This window comes from Metarhizium robertsii (assembly GCF_000187425.2).
Source record: "Metarhizium robertsii ARSEF 23 chromosome Unknown MAA_Scf_10, whole genome shotgun sequence".
Taxonomy (NCBI): domain Eukaryota; kingdom Fungi; phylum Ascomycota; class Sordariomycetes; order Hypocreales; family Clavicipitaceae; genus Metarhizium; species Metarhizium robertsii.
In genome coordinates, this window is record NW_011942150.1 from 20,916 (window position 1) to 47,418 (window position 26,503).

The 26,503-nt window shown below is 52.5% G+C and overlaps 12 protein-coding genes across 12 annotated transcripts; 7 read left to right on the forward strand and 5 right to left on the reverse strand.

Annotated features, from left to right (window-relative positions):
* Positions 1–804: 804 nt before the first annotated feature.
* On the forward strand, positions 805–1,301 carry MAA_09270 (uncharacterized protein; the record flags this gene model as incomplete). Its single annotated transcript, XM_007827268.1, has 2 exons — positions 805–949; positions 1,126–1,301. 2 exons carry the CDS (start codon positions 805–807, stop codon positions 1,299–1,301), a joined length of 321 nt encoding a protein of 106 aa, XP_007825459.1.
* Positions 1,302–2,417: 1,116 nt separating this feature from the next.
* Positions 2,418–4,341, forward strand: MAA_09269 (AMP-dependent synthetase/ligase; the record flags this gene model as incomplete). Its single annotated transcript, XM_007827267.1, has 5 exons — positions 2,418–2,507; positions 2,562–2,699; positions 2,752–3,186; positions 3,300–3,724; positions 3,792–4,341. 5 exons carry the CDS (start codon positions 2,418–2,420, stop codon positions 4,339–4,341), a joined length of 1,638 nt encoding a protein of 545 aa, XP_007825458.1.
* A 528-nt stretch (positions 4,342–4,869) lies between these two features.
* On the forward strand, positions 4,870–5,910 carry MAA_09268 (enoyl-CoA hydratase; the record flags this gene model as incomplete). The annotated part of the gene is made up of 5 exons (XM_007827266.1): positions 4,870–4,932; positions 4,984–5,134; positions 5,194–5,271; positions 5,323–5,835; positions 5,882–5,910. The coding sequence occupies 5 exons, from the start codon at positions 4,870–4,872 to the stop codon at positions 5,908–5,910; spliced, it is 834 nt and encodes a 277-aa protein (XP_007825457.1).
* A 1,272-nt stretch (positions 5,911–7,182) lies between these two features.
* Positions 7,183–7,960, forward strand: MAA_09267 (Chromo domain protein; the record flags this gene model as incomplete). Its single annotated transcript, XM_007827265.2, has 2 exons — positions 7,183–7,338; positions 7,418–7,960. The coding sequence occupies 2 exons, from the start codon at positions 7,183–7,185 to the stop codon at positions 7,958–7,960; spliced, it is 699 nt and encodes a 232-aa protein (XP_007825456.2).
* Positions 7,961–8,740: 780 nt separating this feature from the next.
* MAA_09266 (DUF1446 domain-containing protein) lies at positions 8,741–10,938 on the forward strand (the record flags this gene model as incomplete). Its single annotated transcript, XM_007827264.1, has 5 exons — positions 8,741–8,811; positions 8,929–9,002; positions 9,056–9,243; positions 9,291–10,278; positions 10,349–10,938. 5 exons carry the CDS (start codon positions 8,741–8,743, stop codon positions 10,936–10,938), a joined length of 1,911 nt encoding a protein of 636 aa, XP_007825455.1.
* A 614-nt stretch (positions 10,939–11,552) lies between these two features.
* MAA_09265 (Chloramphenicol acetyltransferase-like domain protein) lies at positions 11,553–12,734 on the reverse strand (the record flags this gene model as incomplete). Its single annotated transcript, XM_007827263.1, has 1 exon — positions 11,553–12,734. The coding sequence occupies one exon, from the start codon at positions 12,732–12,734 to the stop codon at positions 11,553–11,555; it is 1,182 nt and encodes a 393-aa protein (XP_007825454.1).
* A 1,306-nt stretch (positions 12,735–14,040) lies between these two features.
* MAA_09264 (C6 transcription factor) lies at positions 14,041–16,100 on the forward strand (the record flags this gene model as incomplete). The annotated part of the gene is made up of 5 exons (XM_007827262.2): positions 14,041–14,479; positions 14,535–14,830; positions 14,897–15,331; positions 15,390–15,625; positions 15,686–16,100. 5 exons carry the CDS (start codon positions 14,041–14,043, stop codon positions 16,098–16,100), a joined length of 1,821 nt encoding a protein of 606 aa, XP_007825453.2.
* Positions 16,101–16,844: 744 nt separating this feature from the next.
* MAA_09263 (uncharacterized protein) lies at positions 16,845–17,717 on the reverse strand (the record flags this gene model as incomplete). The annotated part of the gene is made up of 4 exons (XM_007827261.1): positions 16,845–16,989; positions 17,195–17,358; positions 17,433–17,610; positions 17,671–17,717. The coding sequence occupies 4 exons, from the start codon at positions 17,715–17,717 to the stop codon at positions 16,845–16,847; spliced, it is 534 nt and encodes a 177-aa protein (XP_007825452.1).
* A 1,238-nt stretch (positions 17,718–18,955) lies between these two features.
* On the forward strand, positions 18,956–19,843 carry MAA_09262 (uncharacterized protein; the record flags this gene model as incomplete). Its single annotated transcript, XM_007827260.1, has 1 exon — positions 18,956–19,843. One exon carries the CDS (start codon positions 18,956–18,958, stop codon positions 19,841–19,843), a length of 888 nt encoding a protein of 295 aa, XP_007825451.1.
* A 285-nt stretch (positions 19,844–20,128) lies between these two features.
* Positions 20,129–22,089, reverse strand: MAA_09261 (Regulator of G protein signaling superfamily; the record flags this gene model as incomplete). Its single annotated transcript, XM_007827259.1, has 5 exons — positions 20,129–20,993; positions 21,047–21,130; positions 21,199–21,284; positions 21,342–21,509; positions 21,574–22,089. The coding sequence occupies 5 exons, from the start codon at positions 22,087–22,089 to the stop codon at positions 20,129–20,131; spliced, it is 1,719 nt and encodes a 572-aa protein (XP_007825450.1).
* Positions 22,090–23,697: 1,608 nt separating this feature from the next.
* MAA_09260 (metal dependent phosphohydrolase) lies at positions 23,698–24,357 on the reverse strand (the record flags this gene model as incomplete). The annotated part of the gene is made up of 1 exon (XM_007827258.1): positions 23,698–24,357. The coding sequence occupies one exon, from the start codon at positions 24,355–24,357 to the stop codon at positions 23,698–23,700; it is 660 nt and encodes a 219-aa protein (XP_007825449.1).
* A 708-nt stretch (positions 24,358–25,065) lies between these two features.
* On the reverse strand, positions 25,066–26,056 carry MAA_09259 (epoxidase subunit A; the record flags this gene model as incomplete). The annotated part of the gene is made up of 4 exons (XM_007827257.1): positions 25,066–25,325; positions 25,382–25,603; positions 25,663–25,837; positions 25,898–26,056. The coding sequence occupies 4 exons, from the start codon at positions 26,054–26,056 to the stop codon at positions 25,066–25,068; spliced, it is 816 nt and encodes a 271-aa protein (XP_007825448.1).
* Between the last annotated feature and the right edge of the window lie 447 nt (positions 26,057–26,503).

Sequence of the window (26,503 nt, forward strand, 5' to 3'; positions counted from 1 at the left end):
GTTCCGCTGTGACGTTCAACAGAGAGTAGGTGGAGCTGTGTTTTAGTCTGCCAGGAGGCACGGAGCTATAATATAACATGCATGCATGTGGCCATTAATCAAATTTAGCTGGATAACTAATATCCACATGTTTCAGTGTATTCTATATGTAAAATTATAGTAATAAGACAGCCTGAATAAACGCGCCAAGTAATATTAATACGGGTATAAATGTAATATAAATAAAGCCGAATCTCGCTTCCCACGTGTTACAGTGTAAAAATACACGGGGGGGTATAGTAACGAGAACATAGCCGTATTATATAGCTAGGGCCGCTAAGATATAACTACCTCTTGGCATGTTAAATTATTGACAGCTCCGAATAGACGTATGAGGTATCGATCATCACTTTTGTCCAGACACTGGAGGCAAAAAGGCACGGATAGCAGCGTGTTATCCCTTACACACGTATTGCAACTCGCCTCGCTATGTACTGGCTGAAGGGTATTAATATATGGAGGCGAGTTGAAACCAAGTTCAACAAAGGATTCTTAAAGAGAAAGAGACCTGCTCCGCCCCGTAACCCTGGGCCTAGATCTCTGTCGTTGCAGAATCATCCTCTACTATGGTAAAGCTGGTGTTCCGGGGAACAAACTGACTTGGTGAGTTGGACTGATTATGCATGACTAGGCTGCCGGGGCAGGCGTGGAGTCGGAATGCCAACTGAGTAGAGCTAGTCTTCCCTACACTTTTATGAATCGATTTGACACATGGAACTTATCAAAGGAAGCATAGTTGCTGTACATGGAATGAACTTGCAAAACATGCCGGGCCATGCCGAAAGTGCCTATACTGTCAGGACAACCAGGCTCAACTGGCTCCGTGACCTCATACCCTTACGAATGGCGGAAGCGGGAATTCTAGCCTTTCGATATAACGCCAACATTCTTCATGGGGCGTCAATCGCGGGTGTGCAAGAACAGGCGAAAAATCTGTTAAGCCACTTGATTTCGAGACAAAAGGTCAACCGGTGCCGAAATATCTGCCGGGTGTTTTATTAACGCTAATATATCACTGCTACGTAGGAATATAACGTGCGGCCAATGCTTTTCATCTCCCATAGTCTTGGCGGTATTATCGTAAAGGAAGCACTTGCAAAAAGGAGGGCAAGGATGAAGGAACAAGATTGAGGCTCACCGAACAAGGTCAAACGGCTATATCATCTATGAATGACCAGGATGATTGGACTTATATTGCGCGGAATGCTGAAAAGTTCAAGGCCAAACAGGATAATAAGAGATTAGAGGATGACAAGGGCTAGTGGAACTGCGGCGTGATTCTATAATTTGGGAAAATCTGCTTAAAGCCAAGAAGCCACCCTGCTCTAACTTAACTATCATTTAGGTGGCATATAAAAGTCAACAAGGAAGTGTGATATAATTAAGAGCACTAGACTGTCATGGCGAATGCCTCATATAGCAATTTATCATTTTATGGGACGACCACGTTGCTGTCACGAGCATCAGAAGTCAGAGACTGACTGTGACAAGGGCTAAAGGCTTAGAGTATCATAACTTGATTCATATAATAACAGTCTTTGATATTAAAGGTCCTTGGTTTTCCTTAACGCCTCGTTGGCCAAAGGTGTCTTTAAATATAAGAAGTCAGTGAAGGACTTTGCCCTAGGTCTCGTGACCGTGACATTGGGCCATTTCCGCGTAGCAGTTGCAGCCAAAAGCGGCGTCGACTGCCGCTGAGTTTGGCAGACGAAACCGCGATACTCTGCCTTATTATATTATATACTAGCAAAATAGAGTGTATTATAGTAGAGTATAATCGTGACCAAGCATTGCCTAATTTATTATAGCATGTTGTAAAAGAGCGTAACAGCCAGGCACCTGAGGTGGTTCAACACTTTTTGTCGCCAACTGTCATGATGAATCTTTTCAAGGCACGTGAACCGTCGAGGGAACAGCATACAGTCAAGTTGCATCTATGTAGTCAATCTAGGGTGTACTTGATCGACAGTCCTCGCACAGTGCAAGGCCCGGTGTGTGCCGGTTGATGGCGTATGCAGCACGGGACGTCTGGCATCCGATGTCCTCACATTGAACAGGTCCAGGACCTGTCACACAACCCTCTTTTGTCTCACTGCTCAATAGTTTACAGGCACGGACCTTGTGTCAGCCAAACCACCCAGCCACCACCTCGGAATCCAAGGTCGAAGTTGTCAATTGAGCTGAGCTTACCCCGCATCAATGGCACCAGCACTGTGCAGTCAAACCTCGGCTTGTAAGTCGACATGGACGTTGCTTGAACCGTCTCAACTCTCAATCTGCAATATATAATAAACGTGACGAATAGCACGAATTTCAGCCTCCATCTTGGTATAAACAGACCCGAACCTCCTTTGTTCTAGATGTAATTGCATTCCACCATGTTCAAAGCAAGCAGACAGATCGACCTCCCAACCAAGGACATCCTGTCCTACATATTTGACGAACCCGATTACGACCAGGACAAACCAGTATGTGCATGCGGAATTGAATTCATGCAGCCACACTAATCATTTATGATGCAGGTGTATGTGGATACAAACGACAGCACCCGTACAATATCATGCAATCAAGCCAGAGTCATCATCCGCCAGCTCATTGCCGGTCTTCGAGCAGCGGGCGTAAAGCCGGGGGACTGCATCGCCATCCACTCATTTAATGATGTGAGCCGCGAAATCCGCTCCGTGACGGTATTTCCTCACGCTAACCGTACAGATTTCTTATTCCATGCTCGTTCTGGCCATTATCGGTGCCGGCGGGATTTTCACCGGCACAAATCCGGCATACACGGCCGGGGAGCTCAGTCACCACATCAAGACATCCCGGTGCAGCTTTCTGATATCTGAGCCAGAGATACTCAATCCTCTCCTTGAAGCCGCCAGGGACAACAACATCCCCGATGATAACATTTGGATATTCAATCCCCTGGGTCAGCAAGTTCCCGCAGGCAGGCGGCCATGGACGGATCTGCAAAAGCACGGCGAGCAAGACTGGCTTCGATTTGATGACCACGATGCTTCCAAGTCGACGACAGCCGCGAGGCTTTTCAGCAGCGGCACAACCGGGCTCCCAAAAGCCGTGACCATCACACACTATAATTTGATCGCCCAGCATGAACTCGTGGTCAAGGCAGACCACCGGCCATACGAGGTAGGCTAACCTGGCCCCATCCCCGAATGCCCTCTCGTCACGCACACCGCCAGACTGCGTGATGGCCCTACCACGTCCGAGAACTGACTTTGCGTCTTTCCTCTGCGAACCAGGTGTCCCGCGTCGTCGCCACTCCCATTTTCCACGCCGCAGCCGCCCCGGGAACGCACGTCAGCGCCCTCGCCTCCGGGCACGTCGTCTTCATGATGCGCCGGTTCGAGCTCAAGGCGTTTCTGCACGCCGTGGAGGCTTTTCGCGCCACGGAGCTTGGCCTCGTGCCGCCGATTGCCATTGCCATTGTAACGTCCCCGTATGCAACGACGAGGCCGTTCCTAGCTACCGTCAGGAACGCTCGCTGCGGCGCCGCGCCACTGGACAAGCAGCTCCAAGCTAGACTCCAGCGTCTTCTCAGCAACGAAGCAGCACTGACGCAGGTATGGGGAATGACGGAGACGTCGTGCGTCGCCACCATGTTTCCCTACGGGGAGCACGACGACACCGGCTCCGTGGGGCGGATCATCCCCAACGTCGAGTTAAAGTTCGTCTGGCAGGCATTTTCGCCCATTCGCGTCTTTTACACCAACTGACAGTATATGTACTATTAGGCTTGTTGGCGACGACGGCCACGAAATACGCGACTACGGGGTCCGCGGCGAAATCTGCGTTCGAGGCCCGACCGTTACCCCGGGCTACTTTGACAACAACACGGCCAACGCGGAAAGCTTCGACCCGGACGGCTGGTACAAGACGGGCGACATAGGCTACTGCGACGGCAAGACGCGCAAGTGGTACATTGTCGACCGGAAGAAGGAGCTCATCAAGGTGCGCGGCTTTCAAGTGGCGCCGTCTGAGCTCGAGGCCGTCCTCATCTCGCACCCGCAGGTTGTGGACGCTGCTGTTATTGGCGTTGCTCTCCCCGGGGCCGAGGGCGAGTTCCCACGGGCGTTTGTTGTGCGACGGCCCGGCGGCGAGGGTTTGAAGCTGGACGAGCGGGCGGTCAGGGAGTACATGGAGAGCCGGCTGGCCAAGTACAAGGCTCTGACGGGGGGTGTCAAGTTTGTCGACGCCATTGCGAAGAATGCGAGCGGCAAGATTCTGAAGCGGCTTCTTCGAGAGCAGAGCAAGAGTGACCTTGAAGTGTCTGCCAAGATATAGGGGTATCTTGTCTAGCTGACGTGTCGTGTAATGAGGTTTTTGCAGGCCAAGTCTTTTTTAGATGCAAGTATACAGATGCTGCGTTTGTTGTGCTGCTCTCCCGTAGAAAGGGCATGTAATTGATCTTGGCAATTGATATGCGGGCTCAACGGCATTGCTAGGCCTCCTATCGGCGCGCCGTGGCTAGGGTCTTTATTTCCCAACTTGGCAGTCTATGGATACCTTCCAGCGAGAGGTGATTGAATCTTTGATTGTGGCTTGGCCTCGGTATGTGTCACCCCTGAAGCTTAATCGGCGTCGATCCATGATCCGGCAGCCTCAGTGACAACTTACCCCGCCCGTAAGCCGAGGTAATAGTCAAGCTTCAACGTATCGCCATTGCCATCCTAGACACCGGGCCGTTGTCGAGAAGAAACCTATAGGAGACACGCGGTTCCATCATCAACTTTTGATTTATTTTGCCTCGGATACTGCACTTTTTTCGTTGCGGAAATTTACCCTTCTATTTCCAGTTCGCAAGTTCACAACATGTCAACCAAACAGTACAATGATATCATTGTGGAAATTACCGGTCAAGTCGGAACCATAAAAGTATCTGCCATGTCATTAAACGTCTGAGAGCTTGTTATTAACCGCCCATAGCTTAATCGACCCCATGCCCTCAACTCATTTGGTGGGAAACTGCTGCAAGAAACAATCGATGCAGTCCGGGACTTGAACGAGCACCCGGATACTGTTTTCACAGTCCTCACCGGCCAAGGACGGTACTTTTCCGCCGGCGCCGACATTAGAGGTACGTACGTTCCCCGTTAAGCAAGGGATATCAGAAGACTCAACAAAGGACATGTCCAGGGGGCACGTTGGTCAACTTCGGCCCATTTGCAAACGAAACCGAGGCAAAGCTCGCATTTTCCACACAGCTGTTCCCAGGTACTCACATCCCAACCATCTAGCCCTGCCCAATTTCTCATCTTCTCGCAGGCGTGGAGCTGGTCCGCTCTATAATAGAGCACCAGAAAGTGCTCGTCGTCGCCCTGAACGGCCCTGCCGTCGGCGGCGGAGCGGCCTGGTTCTTAGGGCTGGCAGACATCATCTTCGCCGTGGAGTCGTCCTTCCTGCAGGTGCCCTTCTCGGCGCTCGGCCTCGTCCCCGAGAACGGGTCGATACGCAACTTTGCGCAGAGCATGGGGGTTCACCGCGCCAACGACTTTCTCATGTTTGGCCGGAAACTCACCGCGCAGGAGCTGGAGCACTGGGGCCTGGTGAATAGGATCTTGCCGGCGGCCGGGTTCCACGAGGGCGTCGAGGCCTTTCTGCAGGAGCAGCTGAGGGTCAATGATGGCAGGAGCATGATGCTGGCCAAGCAGCTGCAAAACGCGCCGCTGAGGGCCGAGAGGCTCTTGGCTCTTTACGATGCAGCGGATGCGCTGGCGGAGAGATTTGTCGACGGTACGCCGTTGAGGAGGCTCGCGATGAAGGGGGCAGAACTTGAAGGTGAGCTGCTTTGTTGCATGTGTCATCAGAGGACTAACGGGCGTAGCCAAGTCAAAAAAGCCTTCTCATCTGTAACCGGTAGTGGATATGTACGAGGTGACTGGGCTTGGGACAGTAGGGTTTAATGCCAATTTAATAATCGACTTTTTCCTAAACGGCTTTGAGGGTCAGAGGTCTATGTCTCTAAAATACAACAAGTCAGTGAGCCCTAGAGGCCGGAGGCAGCCCTCGTTATGGTCCGACTCTGGGCTCCCGTGATCCCCTTTCTTTGTTGTTGTGTAACCTTTGTCATCCGATCCCTTTGTCCAGGCCCCCGTGACACGTGTGGCATGTCAACTATAGCTCGTTGGGGGCGCGTATCAATAAGTGACATGTTTCGAATTGAAACGGCTCGCGCTGGATTGCATGCTGGCATACATGGAAACGTCTGGTCAGAATGAAACCTCTCTTGCAGGACTCACTGGGACGTCGACAACAAAATCATTGTCTCTGGCGGGTTGCTGCCTGGATAACAAAGCCGGTGCGCCCTGATTAAGAAGAATGGGACCACCGTCATGGCGGAGGCGATGCCGGCCTGGAATCAATGGTTCTTGAAATAATTCCTTTATTATCGAGCAAGTTAGGGGTGCCCAAGTCGTAGCGATCAAGAATACTAGGAGAATTTGATGCTTTTAAGTTGACATTGAAATGCATGTGTGCATTGACCAGATTGACAGCTTAAGCGGCAACCAAGATGTAAAAAGGGGCCAAGTACCCATGGGCACCCGCGGGTATCCAAATTTGCCTTGGGTTATCCGTGGGCTACCCATTTTCCCATTGAACACTTGGGTAATTCGCGGATACCCCAGTATAAAAACGGCCACCCCATAGAAACCCATAAAGGGCCATAATATGCATCGACAAGTTAGCACGTATTATTGATCCGGTGGAATCTAGTTGGGTTACAACTTAATTATTACCCTATCCAGAACCCAAGGATCAGCTACCCAAGCCGAGTGCCCGCTGAGCTTTTACACCGTAGCGGCAACCCCCTTGTTAGTCCACAACTGAGAGCTCCGCGAATTATGGGCCGCACAGCCCCATCACACCCCTTAGCCACAGCGGATCTGCCGAGAAGAGGAGCGTTGCCAAGGAATAACCTTGCATCGTCACGTGGGGTCGCATTCTTGGTGGCGTTTCATCGTCCACCGCGTCAGTGGCGGGCTTGTTTGTCTCGACGAAACGCGATGGATTGACAACACGCAGGTTGGTCTGCGCAAACATGGCGACTACATCCCTTGTGCTTTGTTGAGTGCCGAGCGCAGCAATCCCCCATCTCCTCCCCGTCGGAAACCCCCCCGCATCGCCATGAAAAATATCCTCACCTCGCTATTCTCCCCACGTAAGACGTCGGAGGACCGAGAGGCCGCCCCATCGCCACTCGGACCCAAATCAGCGCTCTCGAGCAACAAGTCGAGGAGGAGGTCGCTCCCGGAACAAAAGATGGAGAGATCTGTACGATTCGTAGGTTTTCTGCAACCCGCGTGCGCGTCTCTTGACCTCCTCGGGTCACGGTGCTGATTTTTCTCTGCGGGCTATGTAGCAGCATATCCTAAACGACACAGACATCTCGCCCATATCCACAAAGTCGCCCAGTGAAAAGTCCAAGTCGCCAGAGAGGAAGTCGAGTCCTGGGGCGGGCAGCCGCGCGGAAAGCTCACAACGTCCCGGCAATGCGCTGGACCAAGGGGCACAAGATGGAGAGTACGCGTTCAATCGCTTCGTTGATTATCGCTGGAACGGGGACTCGATCGAGGTCCAGGTCGAGTGGGAGGCGGGCGATACCACGTGGGAACGCGAAGACCAGCTGCACCAGGACGCGCCTGACGCGCTGCTGGAATACTGGGAGAGCCAGGGCGGGCGCCCTGCGAACCCGAATAACGCCGACTTGTTTGACATACATGCTATCCGGAAACACAGCAAGGACCGCAAAAAGTTGCTCGTGGAATGGGTGGGTTACGGCCCAAAAGATGCGACTTGGGTTCCTAGGGCTGTGGTCGAAGAGACTGCGCCAGAGGTTGTGGCTCAATACTGGAAGACGGTGCAGCCAGGTCGGCCGGGGCGGCGACGTCGACGTCGGGCTTGAGGTGCTCTCCTCTCTCTCTCCCCTCTCTCTTTTTTACCCTTCTTGATGGGCACATGCCCTGCACTTTTACGACGATGCCAACTTGCGTTGGTGGAGATGATTTCATGTACTTGTATTTTTATCAAGTCGCATACGGACTAGTCCCCGGACGTATGCCACGGGCGGTGGTGATGAGGAATGGACGGTGTTGGGCGTTTTATTTCTTTTTTATTATTTTTCTTTCTGGGGTTGGGCTGCAATGGTGTGGCGACACAGCGCAAGGCTAGCAATTCGAATTGTGTTTGATATGACGTGAGACGTGACCACCTGGTGGCTGTTGGTTGTGCAAAAGCGTCAATAACTACATGCAGGCTTGGGGGCTGTCATGCATGGAACCAGGCCCCATTGGTGGCCGGAAACAAAGGATCAATTGATGTAATAAAAAGCAAGCGACTCAGCTCCCATGGAACAGGTCCAATGGATGGTTGCGGATTGAGGTGCGTGGTGCCGAGACACGCAAAGGTGACCGCCCAATCCGGCAAATTGGATTTGAAGGCGACTCGAGTCCAGAATGCCGGCGTCCCCAGTTGCCTCGGCACCACACTTCAATGTTCCGTTCGTGCCGCTTGCCAGCTCCCCGCATCGCCGGCCGAGCTCCGTCTTGAACAGGAGGTTATTATCTGACTCTACCTTTTGCCTTTGCCTTTGCCTTGCCTTGCCTTGCCTTGCTTCTTTTTTCCTTGCCTCTTGTTGTCTCGCGGAACCGTTCCTGGGAGTCGCGCCTACATCCATTCGGCCACCATGACGGCCAATCCGGCCTCCCAATCGCGCAAGCGACCCATTCGGATCGCGAACTGTTCTGGGGCAATAAGGTTTGTGTGTACCCGCGTAGTTGAACCTGTTCTTACTGGGTGAATATACGCATCGAGGCCATGACTTTTCTGGTGCCTCTTTGCGCTGCTTGTGAAGCGCTTGCTAACGGCACAAAGCGACCCCGGCGTCTACATGTACAACCAGGCCAAGTACGGCTCTGTCGATGTCATTACTGGCGATTACTTGGCGGGTATGTAGCATCCGCTGACACGTTTCCCTGTGTTTCTAAAACCCGGGCAATAGAAGCAAACATGGCTGCTGAAGCCGAAAAGCTCGCGGGCGAGCCGGATTCCATCGAGACCGGATGGGTCCGTACGGCTCTCGAGGGCCTGCGGTTGACGCTGGATCTTGCCAACGAGAAGCGCATCAAGATCATCGTCAACGGGGGCGGGCTCAATCCGAGAGGGTTGGCCATAAAGACACACGACATGGTGCGCAACATGATGCCACTCTGCAACTCTTGCTAACAATATCCCAGATCAAAGACAAGCAACTAGACCTGCGTGTTGCCTACGTAGACGGCGACAATCTTATGCAAAAAGTTCACAGCATTCTGCCCGACGCCGCAACAGCTTCGAAAATCCACCTGGACTCGGCCAACAAGCATGTCCAACTTGCCGAGGATGCCCTGTCTTTTCTCCAGGACCCGGAGCACATGCCCATCGTGGCGGCCAACGCCTATCTCGGATATCGCGCCATAAAACGCGCGCTGGATGAGGCTGCCGACATCATCATATGCGGCCGGGTGGCCGATGCATCTCCCGTCCTCGCAGCCGCAGCCTGGTGGCATGGCTGGGAGGAAACAGACTATGACGAACTCGCCGGAGCGCTGGTTGCCGGCCATCTCATCGAGTGTTCCACGTATGCCACGGGCGGAAACTTTTCCGGAGCGTACAAATACCCCGTGGACGCCTTGATCAACCTCGGCCCTCCGATTGCCGAAGTCGCCCACCAAGGCGAATGCGTCATCACCAAACACGAGGAGCTGGGCGGCTTCGTCACGCCAGACACGGTCCGATGCCAGCTGCTGTACGAGCTCCAGGGCAACATCTACCTCAACAGCGACGTCAAGGCAGACCTGGGCGGCGTCAAGGTCCAGCCCCAAGCCGCAAAGAACCGCGTCCACGTCTCCGGCGTCAGGGGCCATCCGCCGCCGCCCACCACCAAGCTGGCCGTCTTCTACAAGGGCGGCTACCAGCTGGAGATTCTGATGAACGCCTGCGGATACGCAACCGACCACAAGTGGGACGTGCAAGAGGCGCAGGTCAAGAGCAAGCTGGACGAATGGGGCCTGCTGGACAGCCTCGACGTCCTGGACTTTCAGAGAGTCGGCACGCCGCAGGAGAACCCCGTCTCGCAACTCGCGTCCACGACCTACATGAGGATCTTTGCGCAGGCCAAGGACAGGAGCGTCTGCCGAGCCGTCGCCGGCGCCTGGAACTTTGTCTTTATGAGCCACTTCCCCGGTACGTACGCCCCGCGGCCTCGGCCACGAAAGCACCAGATGACACAAGCCTGTACTGACACAATGTCCAGGCGCGCACTGCTCCTGGGATCTCCGCACCCTCGAGCCCAAGCCCTTCCTGGGCTACCTGCCGACGCTCGTGGACCAGGCGGAAATCTCCGAGGCCGCCACCGTCCTCACCTCCGCCGACGACGCCAGCAAACTGCGCCGGATGCCCGTCGGGCCGCCGCGCATCACGGAACCGCTCCTCCCGCGGCTCAACTACGAAACGGCGGACCCCGTCCCCCTCGCGTCCTTTGGGCCCAAGACGATGCGGCCCCTGGGGGACGTGGTCCTCGGCCGCTCGGGCGACAAGGGCGGCAACGTCAACCTCGGCCTGTTTGTGCAGACGAGGGACCAGTTCGACTGGCTGCGGTCCTTTATGACGAGGGACAAGCTGAGGGAGCTGATGCGCGGGGACTGGCGGGACTGGTACTTTGTCGAGCGCGTCGAGCTGCCCGGCATTTTGGCCGTGCACTTTGTCGTGTACGGCGCGCTGGGCAGGGGCGTCAGCAGCTCCAGGCTGTTGGATAACCTGGGCAAGGGGTTTGGCGAGTTCATCCGGGCCGGGTGGGTGCCTGTGCCGACGAGGTTTCTGCACGAGAGCGCGGCGCACTTGTGATGGATTGTCTGGCTGCTGCGAATGTATCATGCACTGATGCTCGCCGCAGGCGGAAGCCCGCTGCAGGGGGCCCCCGGCAGGGTCCCCGAAGGGAAATTAGAATCTGGAAGTTTGTAATGTTGGGGAACTTGGTGGCTGGTGGATGAACTGGACTCGTTATGGTGGATGCCAGGAGCGATGACAAAAGGAGTGGGTGTACTGGATTCTCAATGGATATGATACATGACACGGGATGAGGATCTGGGCCTTTAGAACTGGTTGCGAGTCTTTTTTATTCTCAACTTGCCGTTATTATGCGACAGATGTATACTCCAAGTGTTGCAGATGAGAACCTCTTCTCTTTATCGCCTCGGTAGTATAGACACATGCGATAAGTCTATATCCGTGTACGTTATCGAATTTCCAAGGCTATTACTGCTGGGAGGGTTCTTCACAGTCGTATTTACCGACATATGCTCCCGCCATGCTGAACGAGGTTGACTATGAGCCCTTTATATGCAAGTTCATCACTCCAAAGGATCTGCCCGGGTGTTTTACTGTCACGATCAATAATGAATAGAGTAGTTTGCTTAAATTTCCAAAGGATCAAGCTATGTCTCGAGCCATTGTCGGGTTCAAGTTTCGGCCCGTGCCTCGATGGTAACGTGACGTTCGCGTAGCAAAAGGTCATCCCAAATATCCTCCAATACATTCATATCATCGTCTCGTAGCATAACCATGATTTCCACCATTTCAGATCTACCGTTGGTGGAAGCAGACCTCTTTCTCGGCAGTATGAGGCCGACGCCATCCGCCTGAGAACATGGAACCCTGACACAATCTGGTTTACCAAGTCCTACACCAAAGTCTGCCTGGTAGAGATCGAGGTCGGACCAACTTGTGATGGTGAGGTCCTGGGAGCTGAACAAGTCCCAGCCAACATGGATGTTCCCATGGTGGCCCACGCGCTCTACCAAGTTGTAAACTTCGCCAATGCTACGGGAGTTGATTTGACTGTGTGCCTGAGATTGAGAGATGGCATCGCAAATCTTTGCTAAAACTTGTGTACGGCCTTTCTCAGTAGAGACATCAAGGTCCGATGCTGGGATGGCGGCCATGGCATAAAGAACGAGATTTGCAAGGAACGGCTCCCCTTCACCCGAGAGATCTGCATTGATACGAGGCCGGCCATTGACAGCAGTTACCAAGCGGCTCGTTTGGTTGAGGAGATTGGGATTGCGTCGAGCTCGGGATCTTGTGATTGCACTCCAGATGAGAGCACAAACCACAGCGTTTGTTGTTGGTGTCGTCGAGGCGAGCCCGCTTAGCTGATTCTTGATAGATTGAACCTGGGATACTGGTATTCCAAATACCTTGCAGACGCAAGGGTGGAACTCGGAAGGCAAGTTTGGGGGGATTCTGGAATATTCCGGATGAGAAGCAAACAGGGCGTCGAGAGATTTTGACGAGGTGATTTCGAGGTCAGCGGAGAGATGTCGTCTAAGCCGATCAGGCCCGTCACGGGTCGGTATGGGGGTCAATCGCTCCGGACTATCCATGTTTCTCGCCCAGAGTTTGGCAATCTCTGCAAATCCGAAGGCATCTACAACGTTGTGATGTAAGCAGATGCATAGCCCTATCCCTTCGTCGCCAGCAAAACGAAAAACACTTGCATCGAATATCGGCGCGCCTGGTGCCGTGAGGTCGTTGCCAGCCATGTCTGGCATCGGCCATACGCTATCGGGTATCGCAGTGGGTTGCATGCCGTCCATACAAAAGGCCTTGTATGATACTGTGGTTGAACCTTTATCGGCCATATTGAGCGTATTTTCGCATGGACCCCATTGAATCTCGAAGGAGGCCGCCTTGTCGTCGTCGGGGCACACCGAGACCACTCGGCCACATAACCATGGAACTTGCTTTGCTAGCAGATCTAAGCCGGCCCTCAGTTTCTGCAAGGCTGCATTGCCTGTATTAGGAACCCGAAATACTAAGAATGCCCTGATATAAGTTCTGGGCATAATTGTATCCAACGGTGTAAGTCGCTCTGTCTTCAAATTGTGAGCCATGGTGTTGCTGCATGTAAGTATGAAATGTCAATTCATGTCGGCCTGCTTTACCGGCTGCATGGTATTATATAGTTGGACTTTTTAAAGATTAAGTCATGGGCCACGGCCACAGTTTGTTACATTTGGATGGCTGAAAATTCTGGGCCCTACATTTGTGGACACAAGACAGGCATCACTTGCATCGCTTGAATGCAAGGAACGAGCCACAGAATACATTGGAAACGCGACAGGTTATTCGTGATTAGACCTCGTACGAAGGGTGTTTACGTGGACATGTGACGTAATACAGTTCGTGGGTCTCAAGTACGGCCGGACAGCCGGACAGCCGGACGCCCGGACGCCCGAACCCCGAACACCCGGACAGCATGCAACAATAGTGTCAAGAGAACTATTCGGCGCCTCGCGGAACATGTCTTGGCCAGGAAAGATCTGGCACTTCAACGGCAGCCTTGATATTGGCGCTGTCGGAAGCCAATCGTAGCCCAGCGCATGTTCAAGCCGAGAATGGGGATACCCTTTTCATTTCTCCTTCTCATTTGACCAAGCATCCAATGCTATCCAAGTGGGACGAGCACTTGTGTCACATGATCATTGCAGTCTGGTACAATCGGCCTCGGGCCCGTGGCGCCGCGGAAGCTATGCAGTTTTCCACGATCAATAGAGTACGAAATGAACCGACCGAACGGCATGTCTAGGAATGGGGAAGGAGAGACGATTCAAGCCAGACGGCTGCGGCTATCAGGCATCCCGCGAGCAGTATGACTCCTGCTAATTTTCTGAAAATCCTCTGCGCTAACGAATCCTCCCAAGTGTGAAGCTTGCAAAGTCCGCAAGGTACTGATCCGACGAGGATAAGCAATACTGGGTATCCAAACTAAGTCAATGGTGACAGGTTCGCTGTGACAGATCTAGCCCCTGCTCCAATTGCCTCGCATCTGGCATTGCTTGCCAGACTCCATACAATGCGGTCGAGAGTCGAGCGAGAGCTGATAGAATATCACTGCTGTGCGTTACTATTGCACCTGGGACAAGACTATGCTAATTCAAAGTCAGAATGGAACGAGTCGATGTACTCGAAAAGAGACTGGGTGAGGTAGAGAATAAAAGACTGGCGGAAGCAGAAGATCCCCAGCCACGGGGAGCTGATTATCGCACGACTTTGGAAAGCCCGATGGGAGGCCTCAGGGCAGATGTTGTACCGTCCATGGCCGAACCAACCACCGGGACCAGTCCATATCAGGGGCATTCGTCCTTTGACGACCTCTCAATTCAGGCTGCTGAATTCGCAAAACAGGCAACTGATAAAGAAAGGCATCAGGATGGACCCGACGTTGAGACCACCCTTGATACGCTGCAGTTGGCTCTCAGAGACACCAAGTCGACGCCGTCAACCGCCGACTATCAATTTAACGGGGTTCAAGCTACCAGCCACGGCTCAATTATTCTACCTCTGCCTGTGAATCTTATAATCGCCATCTTACAACACATCAAAAGTTGGCACCTAGCCGTAGCCTAGTCTCTTTTGGAGCAAATAGCTGACATTATTAGAACAGCACCCGGTATTTCTTTCGTCATACGCCATCAACGACCCAGCTTTGGTCGAGGACCTGTCGCGACAAGTCTATTTCCCCACCAACTCTGTAACTATCGGCCACATCACTGCTTTGCACGCGGTTCTATATTTCCTGCTAAGAGAACATATAACGCTCTCAACCGCGCTATGTAAAGACTACGACCTTAAACCCCTTCTCGACAAGTGCGAGCAAAACGTAAACTCTGGCCTTGAAACGTATGATGTATTCGCCGTACCAAGTTTTGAAAATCTTCTGGCTTTAACAATGGGAGTAAGATGCATATTCTTATACTACCCATTGCGCCAGGGGGTCATGTTGCTAACCCAGAGCTCTTAGATGATCAAAGCCCAGGAAGAAACGAAGCCCTTGCTCTGCACCACCTTTATATCAGCCGCTGCCAGTCAATGCCAAAGACTCGGGTACCACCGGGAGATTACGTATCGAAATGACCAAACGGGGAGGCGAGAGCACATGCGCCGCCTTTTTTGGACGGTATACGTTTTCGACAAGAACATGTCCCTTCTACAGGGGCATTCATCCCATATGCAAGACTTTGAGATAGACGCCAAGTATCCTGCCTTGTCACTTGTTGTAGGGGTCAGGCCATGGGATGAATCCTTCATAGTTGCTATCAAGCTAGCGAGGATCCAGGGCCAGATTTACAATAATCTCTACTCAACAATGGCTATAAAAAGTAGCTCACCCGACAGAGAGCAGCACATCAATACTCTTCAAGCCAATATGCACGAGGTGCGTGCAGAGTTCCAACAGGTACAGAAAGTTCAAAGTCTGGAGAGTATTTGACGGCCTGGAGTTGACACCTGAGCAGATAGATCCTAGCCTCGTCAACCACAGGCAAATATTCGTCTTGTCGAGAAAACATTGGGATGTGATGTACTATTCGACACTGACGTCACTTCTTCGGGGGTCCCTGATGACGGGAAGCGTGGTACGAATCAGCACACAGTGCTTCCATGCAGCACGCTTGTGTCTGCAGAGCCATATGCAGTGCTTTTCTGGCTACTTGGATTCCGGCTTCCTCGAGGACAAGGACTACGCCAACTGGTAAGTCCACCACTCACTCTTGGAGCGTGATACTTTGACAGACTAACTTGACTTGTTTAGGGTTTTGCACTGCTCCTCCTTTAGCTCATTCGTAGTCATTTTTCTTCATGCCGTTGCAGGCAGCCGCATGGACGATGTTGAACTTCTAGACGACATGGTGGGCATTTTGCACAAGGTTCAGGGCTCCTCAAAGACGTCTGAACGGCTTTTCCAGGTTTGCGGGACCTTTGCAACGCTGGCTAGACAATTGGTGGAAGCGCGGAATTCTTGTGTAGGGACGTATAGCCGGCAACAAGACTCGCTGCAACTGGACATTGGGGTACATCGGTCTGAAGCCATGGCTGGGGAGACAATGCAGCAGGTGTTTGATGAGTCGATGACAAGTTCTTTGCCGCAATGGGAGTCTCAAGACATGTCTGCGCTCTTGGCAAATTGGATTAGTGGACAGCCAGCAGGCATGGATACCTTTTTTTGAGGCATGCGGTATTAATGGCTTGGTATGTACTATAGGGAGTCCATTCCCTCTGCCCCTGCCACAATTTGGCCTATATCTTGGTCAAATTTCAGATGTCAGTTTGTAGCTATATTGGTGGCTATGTAGCATAAGTTGGTTGGTTTCTCTAACAAGCGTGTCAGTTGGGGCTGGCGCAATATTATCTCTGAACATGAGAAAGGCAAATCCTGAATAGACTTTGGATGATCAATTGAGGGAGTGCATTTGTCGTGTCTTTCTTCTGATACGCACAGTAACGCATTCCATGACCGCCGAGGCGCTCGCATTATTTACAATAGCTGCAAGACCACAACGCTTCTAAAAAGCGGCAAGAAAACCTGAAAGACTGCTTATCATCGAGCACCTTGAGAGTTTAATACACAAGGCTGTTGAAAACCGGTTGTGGTATAGTATCAATGTGCCCGGTAGTCGCCTAAATTTTGTTCAAAAAGCCGTGCTGTGCATCTTAGGCCAAGAGACAAAAGGAGAAAATAAGCTACGACTATGTAGTTGCTGTATAGCAACAAAGGCGAAATGAACCTTGCAACAACAAACTGGTCCAGAGCTTCCAGCGTAGCCAATGACACAATGGTCCGATATGGGTAATAGTAGTGAGTTAAACATATACATACCTATATACAAATATTACAGCATCTCAATTCGGCCATGCAAGGACCAGCGCATTCACTCTCCAACTAGTTTACTTGCCACGTGTCGAAATACCACCTAAGGCAATCCCATGACTGATTCTGCCAACCCTCCGCGCGCATTCCAAGTAATTCCTGTAGGAAAATGTAGCTTGACATAACCGACCAAGCCCCGGCATACTTGGTAGTAAGACTTGATCCATTCCACCTCCAGCTTGTCTCTACTATTATAATTAGCCTCGGTCGTAATTGGCAGTTGGATAAATTGTGATGGACACTCCCTACTTTTCTTCTTGATTTTTGAGTATCTTGTTTCCAAAAAATTGAGCCGAACCAAGGGACTCCTCAACATAGACGAATGGCCGACTGTGGATGTTGACCCATGCCAGCATCCTGATTCCATCCGCAACGGCAGTCAAATGCACATACATTCCATCAAACCTATTCTTTTTTTGTATATCCGTCACCGCCACGATAGCGTCCTTGGTCGGTCCAAGTAAAGTCTCGAGCGTAGCTGGATCCGGTTTGGCGGCTTGCGTGGTAATGCACAGGAATTTTCTCTGTTCCTGAAATCCCTTGAAAACCTCGGCAGCCTTTAGTTCACAGTTATAATTAGTAAATGGACAAGTAAATAATAAAACTCGTCCAGCTCAACCGCTCTACAAACCTGCACGGCAACCAGTCCACCCAATCGGTTACTTAAAAGCAAGTATTGTTTGACTGACGAGTCGATAAAGTCGTCAAAGGCCTGAATGGCCTCGGAAGTCGAGTCTGTCAGTGTGCTGGGGAGAATTGGACCATCAAAGACGGACAAATCTTCGAGGCGCGAGACGACGGCCTCCAATCTGGCATTGTTGTCAGATACAAACTTGGCGCCATGCACAAAATGACTTTCCCATGCCTACCGCTTAATAATTGTTGACAGGTTGTGCATGGTCCTATTGTTGTCCATGACGGTATGCCCGGTTTTGGCTGGGAACGGCCGGCCATAGATCAAGTCAAGGGCAGACTTCAAAGTTCACACTGTCCGCTTGTTGGGATTAGATTTTGAAAAGATCCAACGTTGTAATTCATTGCGGCAAATCATTTTGTAACAACCCCGAGTCTTTGTTCAAAACGGCATTATGGTTGCCTGGTTTGGCACCGCTCAGCCTTTCTGTCCGTCTTTGCACACGTAATGTGCCCAGTGTTGCCTGGCATTGACCATTCTCGTTCCTGACGCCACTTTACATCCAGTCCACTTTAACCCCATGCAAATGGAGCTCGTTTGCGAGACGCCATCAGGCTGCAACTCAAATGGCACCGGCAGCGCGGTGCCGCGGGTCCAGGCGCCCGAAGATTCATTAGAATCGACATATCCACCTGCTCATCTACCGGCTTCTTTAAGGACAATGAGGGGACAAAGATAGCCGTGGCCTGATATGCACTCGTGGGTGTGATCCTCTCATGGAATTAGGTGTTTTCTCCAAGTCTGAAGATGCTAGTTCTGCGGCCCAAACTAGGACTGACTTTTTGGCATACCAATGACGACATTGCCGACATGTATCCGCGTCCCTGAAAATCCTTATTGTTACGATTGACAGCTATGGGTAGCATTAAACAGTAGTGTAAGTCCTTGATTGAAGCCATCTAGCGACATGATTCATGTATTTTTACAGGCGGCAGTGGAAAACACCTTGTTTAACAGGAATCATATCAGACTCTATTATAATGCAGAATGACATGGTGTTGAGCGCGACAGCGGGAACCTGATATACTTCATCGGAAGATGACACATGGAGCAAGCCCTGACGATAGACCTTGGTCAATGCGGTCGCTGTTATTCGCATTCGCAACTGATCAGCATTTCACTAATTAGCCCAGTGGTACCGGCATCTCTCTGCGGCCTTTCCCTTTCATCAAACACGGGCACGGGCGAATGTGTTGGCCGCCTCATTAATCAAACCTCTTGGCCCGAGTTCGTACTCGGGCCTCCCTAAGCGAACAATGCTCACATGATATATGACTTGACACGCGATTGGACATTCGCAGTGTCGTCATAGTGACTAATTGCATAAGTCCAAGTCCAATATCATTCTGGCATGCGGTAGTCCTTGCGATGCGGTTACACTGACTATTCAGCGCCACTTCCTCCCTCCGACGGCGACATCCAAAGCAGTCAAAGCACGAGCGGTGCCGTGATTCATCACCATGATGGAGCTGCCATGCTGCTTCATCTCCCTCCTGGCGGCGCCATGCATCCTGACTGTGGCCGCAGCCCAATCTACCACAACCGAAATCGACCTTGTATTCCCCCGCGCAAACGAGACATATCAGCGCGTGTACCCGTTTCCCATCGTATTCGCCATCCAGAACCCAGCGCCGGTATGGCCTCACAACTTCCAACTCTTCTGGCAAACGGGGTCTGTCGGCGAAGAACCCTCGCGCTTCGACTGCGACCGGCTTCCCCTGCGAGGCGCAGACCTGTGGACATCAGGAAACTACAGCGGACCCCAAACGATGACCGAGATATATTCCGCCGGCGTATACATCAACAGCACCGTCGAGCAGTGGTATTTGGCGTGGCACATGACCATGCTTCGCAACTGCACCCCAGACAACAACCGAGTCACGCTCGCCCCGAAACGCCCCGTGGCCGAGGGCAAGATCTTCTTCAACGTGAGCCGCGGCGGGAAACCACCCGACGTCTTCCAGGGCAACGAGAGCACAGCCTGCCCGCTGCCGCTATGGACCGTCAACATTGTCGACCGCGTCGACAGCCATGCCGCGCGCAACCAGAGCCAGTACGGCGACAGCACCAACACCATGTGTCCTGTTTTCGACCCCGATGACGCGCATCCCCGCCCGGAGCCGTGCCAGGCCAAGGCTACAGAGGAACTGGCCCGGAATGTGACGCGGGAAATGCTGTCCACGGCAAAGTGTGCCAATTTGCATTCTTGGCCGAATGCTTCCCTCGCGGGGCCGTGCAACGATACGAAGTGGGAGTCGAGCCTAGCGGCGCAGAAGGAGTCGTTCATGCCTGGGACTACGATTTCAACGGCCATCATAATGGCTATTGCCTTGTTTTTATCAGTGTAGAGGTGCTAGAGGTGCGGATTTCCTGGGCAGTGCGAGGTTATCTGCGACTCAAAAGCTATGTATGTTTTCTTCAGCTTGCAGTTTTTCACCCACGAGGTAGAATGATGAATAAATTGTACAGTATTAGACTGGAATATGGTGCAATATAGGACAGAAAATGTAACAACTTGGGCCAAAGTAGCCATTATTTTAGTACAAAATATACGTATTCCAAGGCAATATCCTGCCTTTCACGACCGTCCATGGTCAATATATACCGGCGCCATCAACCCCATTTTTAAAATTTTACATACCCAAGTCGCGCAGCAACTTGGCCAGACGGGCAGAAAGCCGACTGCCGTGCGAGCGGCCCGAGGCGTCGGTAATCACGCTGCGTCCCGTTTCACTCGACCGCCTCCGCGACTGCATCTGGGACACAAACTTGGGCCACGTGTTGGTCAGGACGAGGTACTTGATGTGGCTCTGGACATTGTCGAACACCCCGAGGGTAAAAGCCGCGGGTATCTCGCCGCGGTACTTGGCGAGGGTTGCCATGTCGGAGTGCGAGACCTCGCGGTTCAGCGGCATGGGCGCCTCGATGTCGAAAGGGGTGGCGGGGTTTGCAGATGCCTCGCCGCACAGGATGCGGGCGGGCTTCTCGAATACGTCCTCGAGGTGTTTGAGCTCGCGCGAGGACAAGTTGAGTGGGAATTCGGCGTCGCGGGGGCTGATGAAGTCGGTGTAGATGGCGAGGGCCTCGTTGTAGACGTCGAGCTTTTGCTCGCCGGCAGGCATCAGGGGCCACGACGTCTTCCACTTCGCCACGCGCGTCAAAAAGGCCACGTTCTCGCCGGAGAAGTCGTTCAGGGCGGAGAATTCCTGCAGGGGACCCGGGTTGTCCTTGAGGACGTGGTCGAGCGCCGTCATGGTCAGGAGCCGGTCCCCGAGCTCTTCGTCGAGATAGTCCAGCGGCCTGCCCTTTTCGTACAGGCTTTGTGTTGAGCCCTTGCCCATCAATGTGAACGATTGTGAGGCGCTGCTGAACTGTGATGCCGTGTCCCATTTTGCGTTGCTCTGGTTGACTCTCTTTTGGACGAACCACATGGACATGACTTCGAAGACGGGCACGAAAACGGTGAATATTTCGAAAATCATAATGGAGAGGTGGATCCTGCATCGTGTTAGATACAAAGCTTTCTAGTTCCGTTGTTGTCAAAGACATACCATTGACTCGGCGCGAAGTAGACGTTGACTTTTTCAAATGCCGGAAGGTAAGAAGCGATGAGGAACATGGGCGTCGCGTGAAGACTACAACAGTACAATTAGTACAATTCGCATGGAGAAGACGCCGTAAATCTGTACAACAGCTTACGTACTTTGCCAAACAGCAAGCAATAGTCTGCGTTCGCCACCCCATGGTGTCGCGAATCCCCCAAGCGCGCCAAATCAAGTACGGCGCAACCTGGAAATGCGGTTAATCAGAGTATTTCTTTCACTGGACGAGGTCAAATCGACTCACAATCCACGTCCAAACCACCTGCCACAGGACAGACGGCCACCATTCCCACCCACGGCCCAGGTCAGCCAGTTGCTCCGGCAGCGTATCGCCCTTGATTTGCGTCCCGGGCAGGCCATACGTAGGGTGGTACTTCTTGCAAGCAAACCACATGCCAACAGTCAAAAGGACCTAGCAGCACCTGTCAGCGGAAAAAGCACACCAGACACACGCGGCAAATGACAATCCTACAGACCTGTGCCACCATGGCGATGCCTATAAACAGCATACTCCGCGCGGTGTAGTTCATATTCCGGACACGGCAAAGAAGGGAAGTCTTGGCGCCATTGCACCTGGGCACCACGCGATGCTCAGATTGCACATGTGTAAACTGCCTCTGCAGCCTGGCGACGCGGAGAAACCGGAGGTTGGAGGCGTGGAAGAGCGCAATGCCCAGCGGGAAGTAGATGCCCATGAAGAAGTACTGAATGTCATAGGCCAGGATGACGGGTATCGAGCGGCCGATGGGGTATGTGATCTGCGCCAGGACCCAGTACGAGTGAAGCAGGATGATGGAGCCAAAGGAGAGAGGCAGCCCGCGAATCTTGAGGGCCGGGTTGTTGCGGTGGACGAGGCAGAAGGCCATGCCGGACAGCACGAGGAGCGTCCACGTGCAGCAGAAGCCTATGTAGAACCTGCCGACTTTGTCCCACAGGGGAGGCGAGGTCGGCATGTCGTATATCGACATGTGAAGTAAGTCTGGGGTTGCCATGGTTGCCTACTCCGTGCCCAAGGCTTGCTGGCTGAGCTTTTTTTTTTTTCAACAAGCGTTTCCGGCTGGGTTGATAACGGGGAAACAGGTTGAAATAGGAACCCACGGGAGAGAAAAGGAACAAAAGAAAGACAGATGTTGGGATAGAATCTCTCCTTATAGACGTGGAACTGTTCGGTATTTAGTATGAGAAGGAAGCCGTAAAAGTGAGCCAGATGCCGCATACAGTCTTTTGTTAGTGGTTGTATATCACTGTCTTTTCCTCCCCGCAAGTGATCGTCACTTTAGCCTCATTGGGGTCTGTGCAGGTTTTTTTCTTAGTTCCTTGGTCATGAATTTAGGGTATAAGCTACATCTTTCAACGTCGACGCGCCGTGTGTTGAACGTAGCATTCGGCAGAAGAGATCAGTCTCCATCCCATCATGAACGGAGGCGAGAAGGGAATATAACACGTCAGGTGAAGCAAAAACCACGAGGTGTGACAAGGTTCCATTTCGTGTTTCTGCCCTCTGCCTCTTCAGCAGCACGAGCCAGCTCTGGAAAAAGCAACAAGTCTGACCTGCTCCATTGTCCACGACGACCACGGGGCAAACGGCTTCCCGCCCACGCAGGATGGAGTCTGGTAGTAACATTGAGCCTTCCATGATCCCCACAGTGTCATTCAATGTACGTTTAAGAATTGGTGCGTGTGTTCGGGGGCCGCTTTGACAAACTCTTGGCTTCCATGTCTGGGTTTAGTAAGGGGAACCTGGGGATCAGCCCCGGCATCTGGTTCACAACGGCGATGGCTGCTCATTTGCGGAGAGGACAAGCCACAGGGTGGGAAGGAAGCTGGTGAGCGTTGCATGCGCTATATTTCCGGTTTTTCGGGTGAGACATCTCAAAGAAGCAATTGACCAGACTCATTGCACCAGACTACTTTAGTCTTGCTAGCCAGACTCATTGGTGACGCCGACAATCGTCGGGGGCTACTATTTTCGGATCATGGCAAAATCCGGCGCCACTGCCTTGTTGGTCCCGCTTGGTGAGGCAAAAGTCTCATCATTGTGAATCATGGTGGTCATGTCAAATTTTGCGCAGGACGGCATCGAGACAATGGCAAGACTGGCGACTAGGCTGAGTCCCGGCCTTGGCTCGGACTGGTAGCGAGAGCAATCAGAAACAATGCTTTTCGAATTTGACCAATTTGTCATTCTCTTCATCTACCAAGCGCTGCGCTATTGACTGTTCCTGCCATGTGTGACTGCTAGGTGACACGATGTGTTACAGAAGTAATCTAGTCCAAGACGGATGACACCTCGGCAAAGCATGGTTACATGCAAGTCGCACAGGACAATCTGTGGCTAGCAGATTGTTTCTGGAATAGGGATGAGGAAGCCTGTCCGTCTGAAGTCGTGTTCGCCACGCACAATCATGGCCATGCATGCAACCATGAGAGTTGCCCATCCCCCTGGAGCAGCGCAGGCTCCAGCAATGCATCTTTGGATGATTGCGCCAATGAGAAGTTTCTACTGATTGGTGGCTTTTATTCTCACATTGAGCCTACCAGAAAACGAGTATCGATACTCGGGGGCCAGTGGGAAGAGATAACTCCACGTCACTTTGTTATTATTTCATCTCTCCATCTGCCACACGCCTCTGATCTTCTAGCTGTCGCTCAATGACGCATCGCCAACTCTCCAAGCTCCTGACCTGCAGACCCTGCACCTTGGCCTCGTCGTCCCAAACCCGCAGCCGGCACATCTCCCCGCACCACGGATCGCCTCCAAAGTCGGCCAGTTCCTTGCCGCGCATGGGGCCGCCCTGGTAGGCCAGGGATTTCCTCGACGCGTCCGAGAGCTTGCCGTAGTATCCGCTGTCAACCGCGCACAGATACCTCTTGGCCTCGACGTGCGATGCCACCAGACGAGCCACCTTGGCCGAGAAGCCAAGCGCGAGGAGAAACGCGCCGCCCAAGGTGTCGTGGCCGACGCGCCCGACGCTCTCCCCCGTGGCCGCGCCGCCCAGATTCTCGGCTCGGCCGCCCGTCAGCGAGATGAGGTCTCTGCCGGGGACGAATTGGCCAATGTCGTGGAGGAGCGCGGCCACCTGGGTTGCCTCGTCCGCGGGGGGCGATGCAGAGGCCGCTTGGTGCGCGGCCTGGAGAGAGTGTTGCAGCTGGGATATCGGCTCGCCAATGTACGGTGTCTGGTCGGATGCCTCGAGGACGGAGAGGAGATACGACGTGACTGATTTTGGCTCTAGAGGGCTGGGGATTGGCATAGCCATGGCTGTGGATGAAGAAGAAGCCTCGCGGACTTTGAATTGAGTTGATACGGGAAGAATAGGCAAAGAAGAAATTGGCGAATTGGTAATGTTTGTTGTTGCCGGCGTCTCTCCAGATGCGCGATGGAGTTCGGTGTGTGACACGGTTTGAGTTCAAATGTCTTCTCACACGTGGGATGCCCTGACGTTGAGGAAACTCGGCAACGAGCTTACATATATTCCGCTGTAGAATTAGTCCATCGGAAAGAATTGATGCATGCGAAGCCTGTTATGGATCAATTCATGCCGTCGGACTTCCCCCCGAGCTGCCCGAACCCCTGCTGGCAGTATGAAAACTCGTGCTCGTCACGACGCACGTGGGCGTTGAGAGCCCAATGGCGTGTGAAACAATTCAATGTTGACACCATGTGTCTGGGCCCACGCGTAAGGCATGCAATAGGCAGTTCAAAGTTTTACTAATCTCTGGAAAGTATTATCCCGTCTCGGTGGAAAACTGTCCCGAAAGTTTCGCCAGACTATGCGAATTTACAAACAAGGCAGCAAGACTCTGTTAGTCAGGCGACGTTAGGATCTCTACGTCAAATCTTGTTTGGAAATGTAGCCAAAGCCACTACACTTGTAATTCACAGTCACCTGAGGATTCTCATCTTACATTGTGAAATTGACTTGATTGATTTCCATATACCGTGCCGTACAATAACCATTACAATCTTAAAACGCAACCTGCTTGCCGGCATCTACACTCAACATGGGCGACCCAAACCCGTACGTCAAAGCCCCCTTGGCATATGACTCCCCCTCCTTTCGCATATGCGTCGCCGGCCACTCCTTCTTACGGTCCTCGTAATACTCACGGTGCATGTCGCCCTCACTCGCCAAGTTATACGTGGCGTAAATAGCCTTGCGATCCTCAGAGCTGTTGTTCGGTCCGCTACGGTGAGCCAGGTATGACGGGAAAATCAGAAGTTGGCCTACATCCCTCCGTTCAGTAACCAAGTCGCAGCCTCGGCAGACTTTCAATACACACCTGCTTCCAGCTCGACAGGAACCCACTCCTGCGAATCAACCCAGTCAGCCTCGATGCAGTGCGTCTTGCCATTGATGGGAATGGTCATCTCGTGGCTGCCGTCGACGACTTCCAAGCCCCCATTCGTCATGTTGGATGGGTCGACGCTGAGGAGAATAGTCAGGTGCTTGACGTCCTTGATTTGCGTGTATGCCACGGCGTCAATGTGAGGCGCGAAGCCACCTATCTTTTTAGGTTATTCCACTTCCCACAGAGTGTATGGTTGATTTTGCTCAACTCACCGCTACCAGCGAGCTTGTAGTTGATCTTTTCCTTGAAGAGGTACATTGGCTCGCCGGCCAATTCGTTCAAAAGACCGAGCAGCTTTTCCCCACGGAGCAGACTGTTCAAACCCGTGTGATAGTCGACAAAGTTTTCGGTGCGGCAGAGAACACGCTTGCCGGACGCATTTACCTCCTGGTGTTAACATGAGTATTTCAGGACAGAGATGACCAGATAGCGGGGTTCAAAACAGACCTCGTAGGGCATGAATTCGGATTCCGTAGTAGGCTTCCAGTCGTGGACTTGTTGCGCCCAGCTCTGGAGGTTCTCGACTTCCTCTGGGGACAAAAAGTCACGGATAATGAGGTATCCCTTCTCCCTGAAGAAGGAGATTTGCTGGTCGGTAACGACCATATTGAAGGGTATCCGGACGTGATGTGTCGTTGAGGTTATGCCTGATGCAGGGTTTCTGTACTGGGAGGGGGTCTAAGATGAATCCAGAGTCTTGTCGCGTGATGGTGCCCTGCAGGGTGAAAGAGACAAAGGCCGTCACAGAGTGTAATACCAAGGCCCCGATTCCAAACTCAATGACGGCCGTACTGCGGAATTTTTTATAACGACGCCGTTGATTTAGGTTCCTCGAATTACACACGTGTTGATGGACTCGTCTTCGTATACTCGGACTTCCTCCCGGACCGCGATCCAGCCACATCCGTGTGGAGAAGGCTTCCGGAAAAGCAATATGCAAACATGGAATGGTTCGTACGGCCATTTGTTCGTGCTGTGGAACCGTATCTGCATTCATAATGTACACGTGGGCCAACGGCAACAGTTTATTCATCAACTCCAGCGTGACAAGGT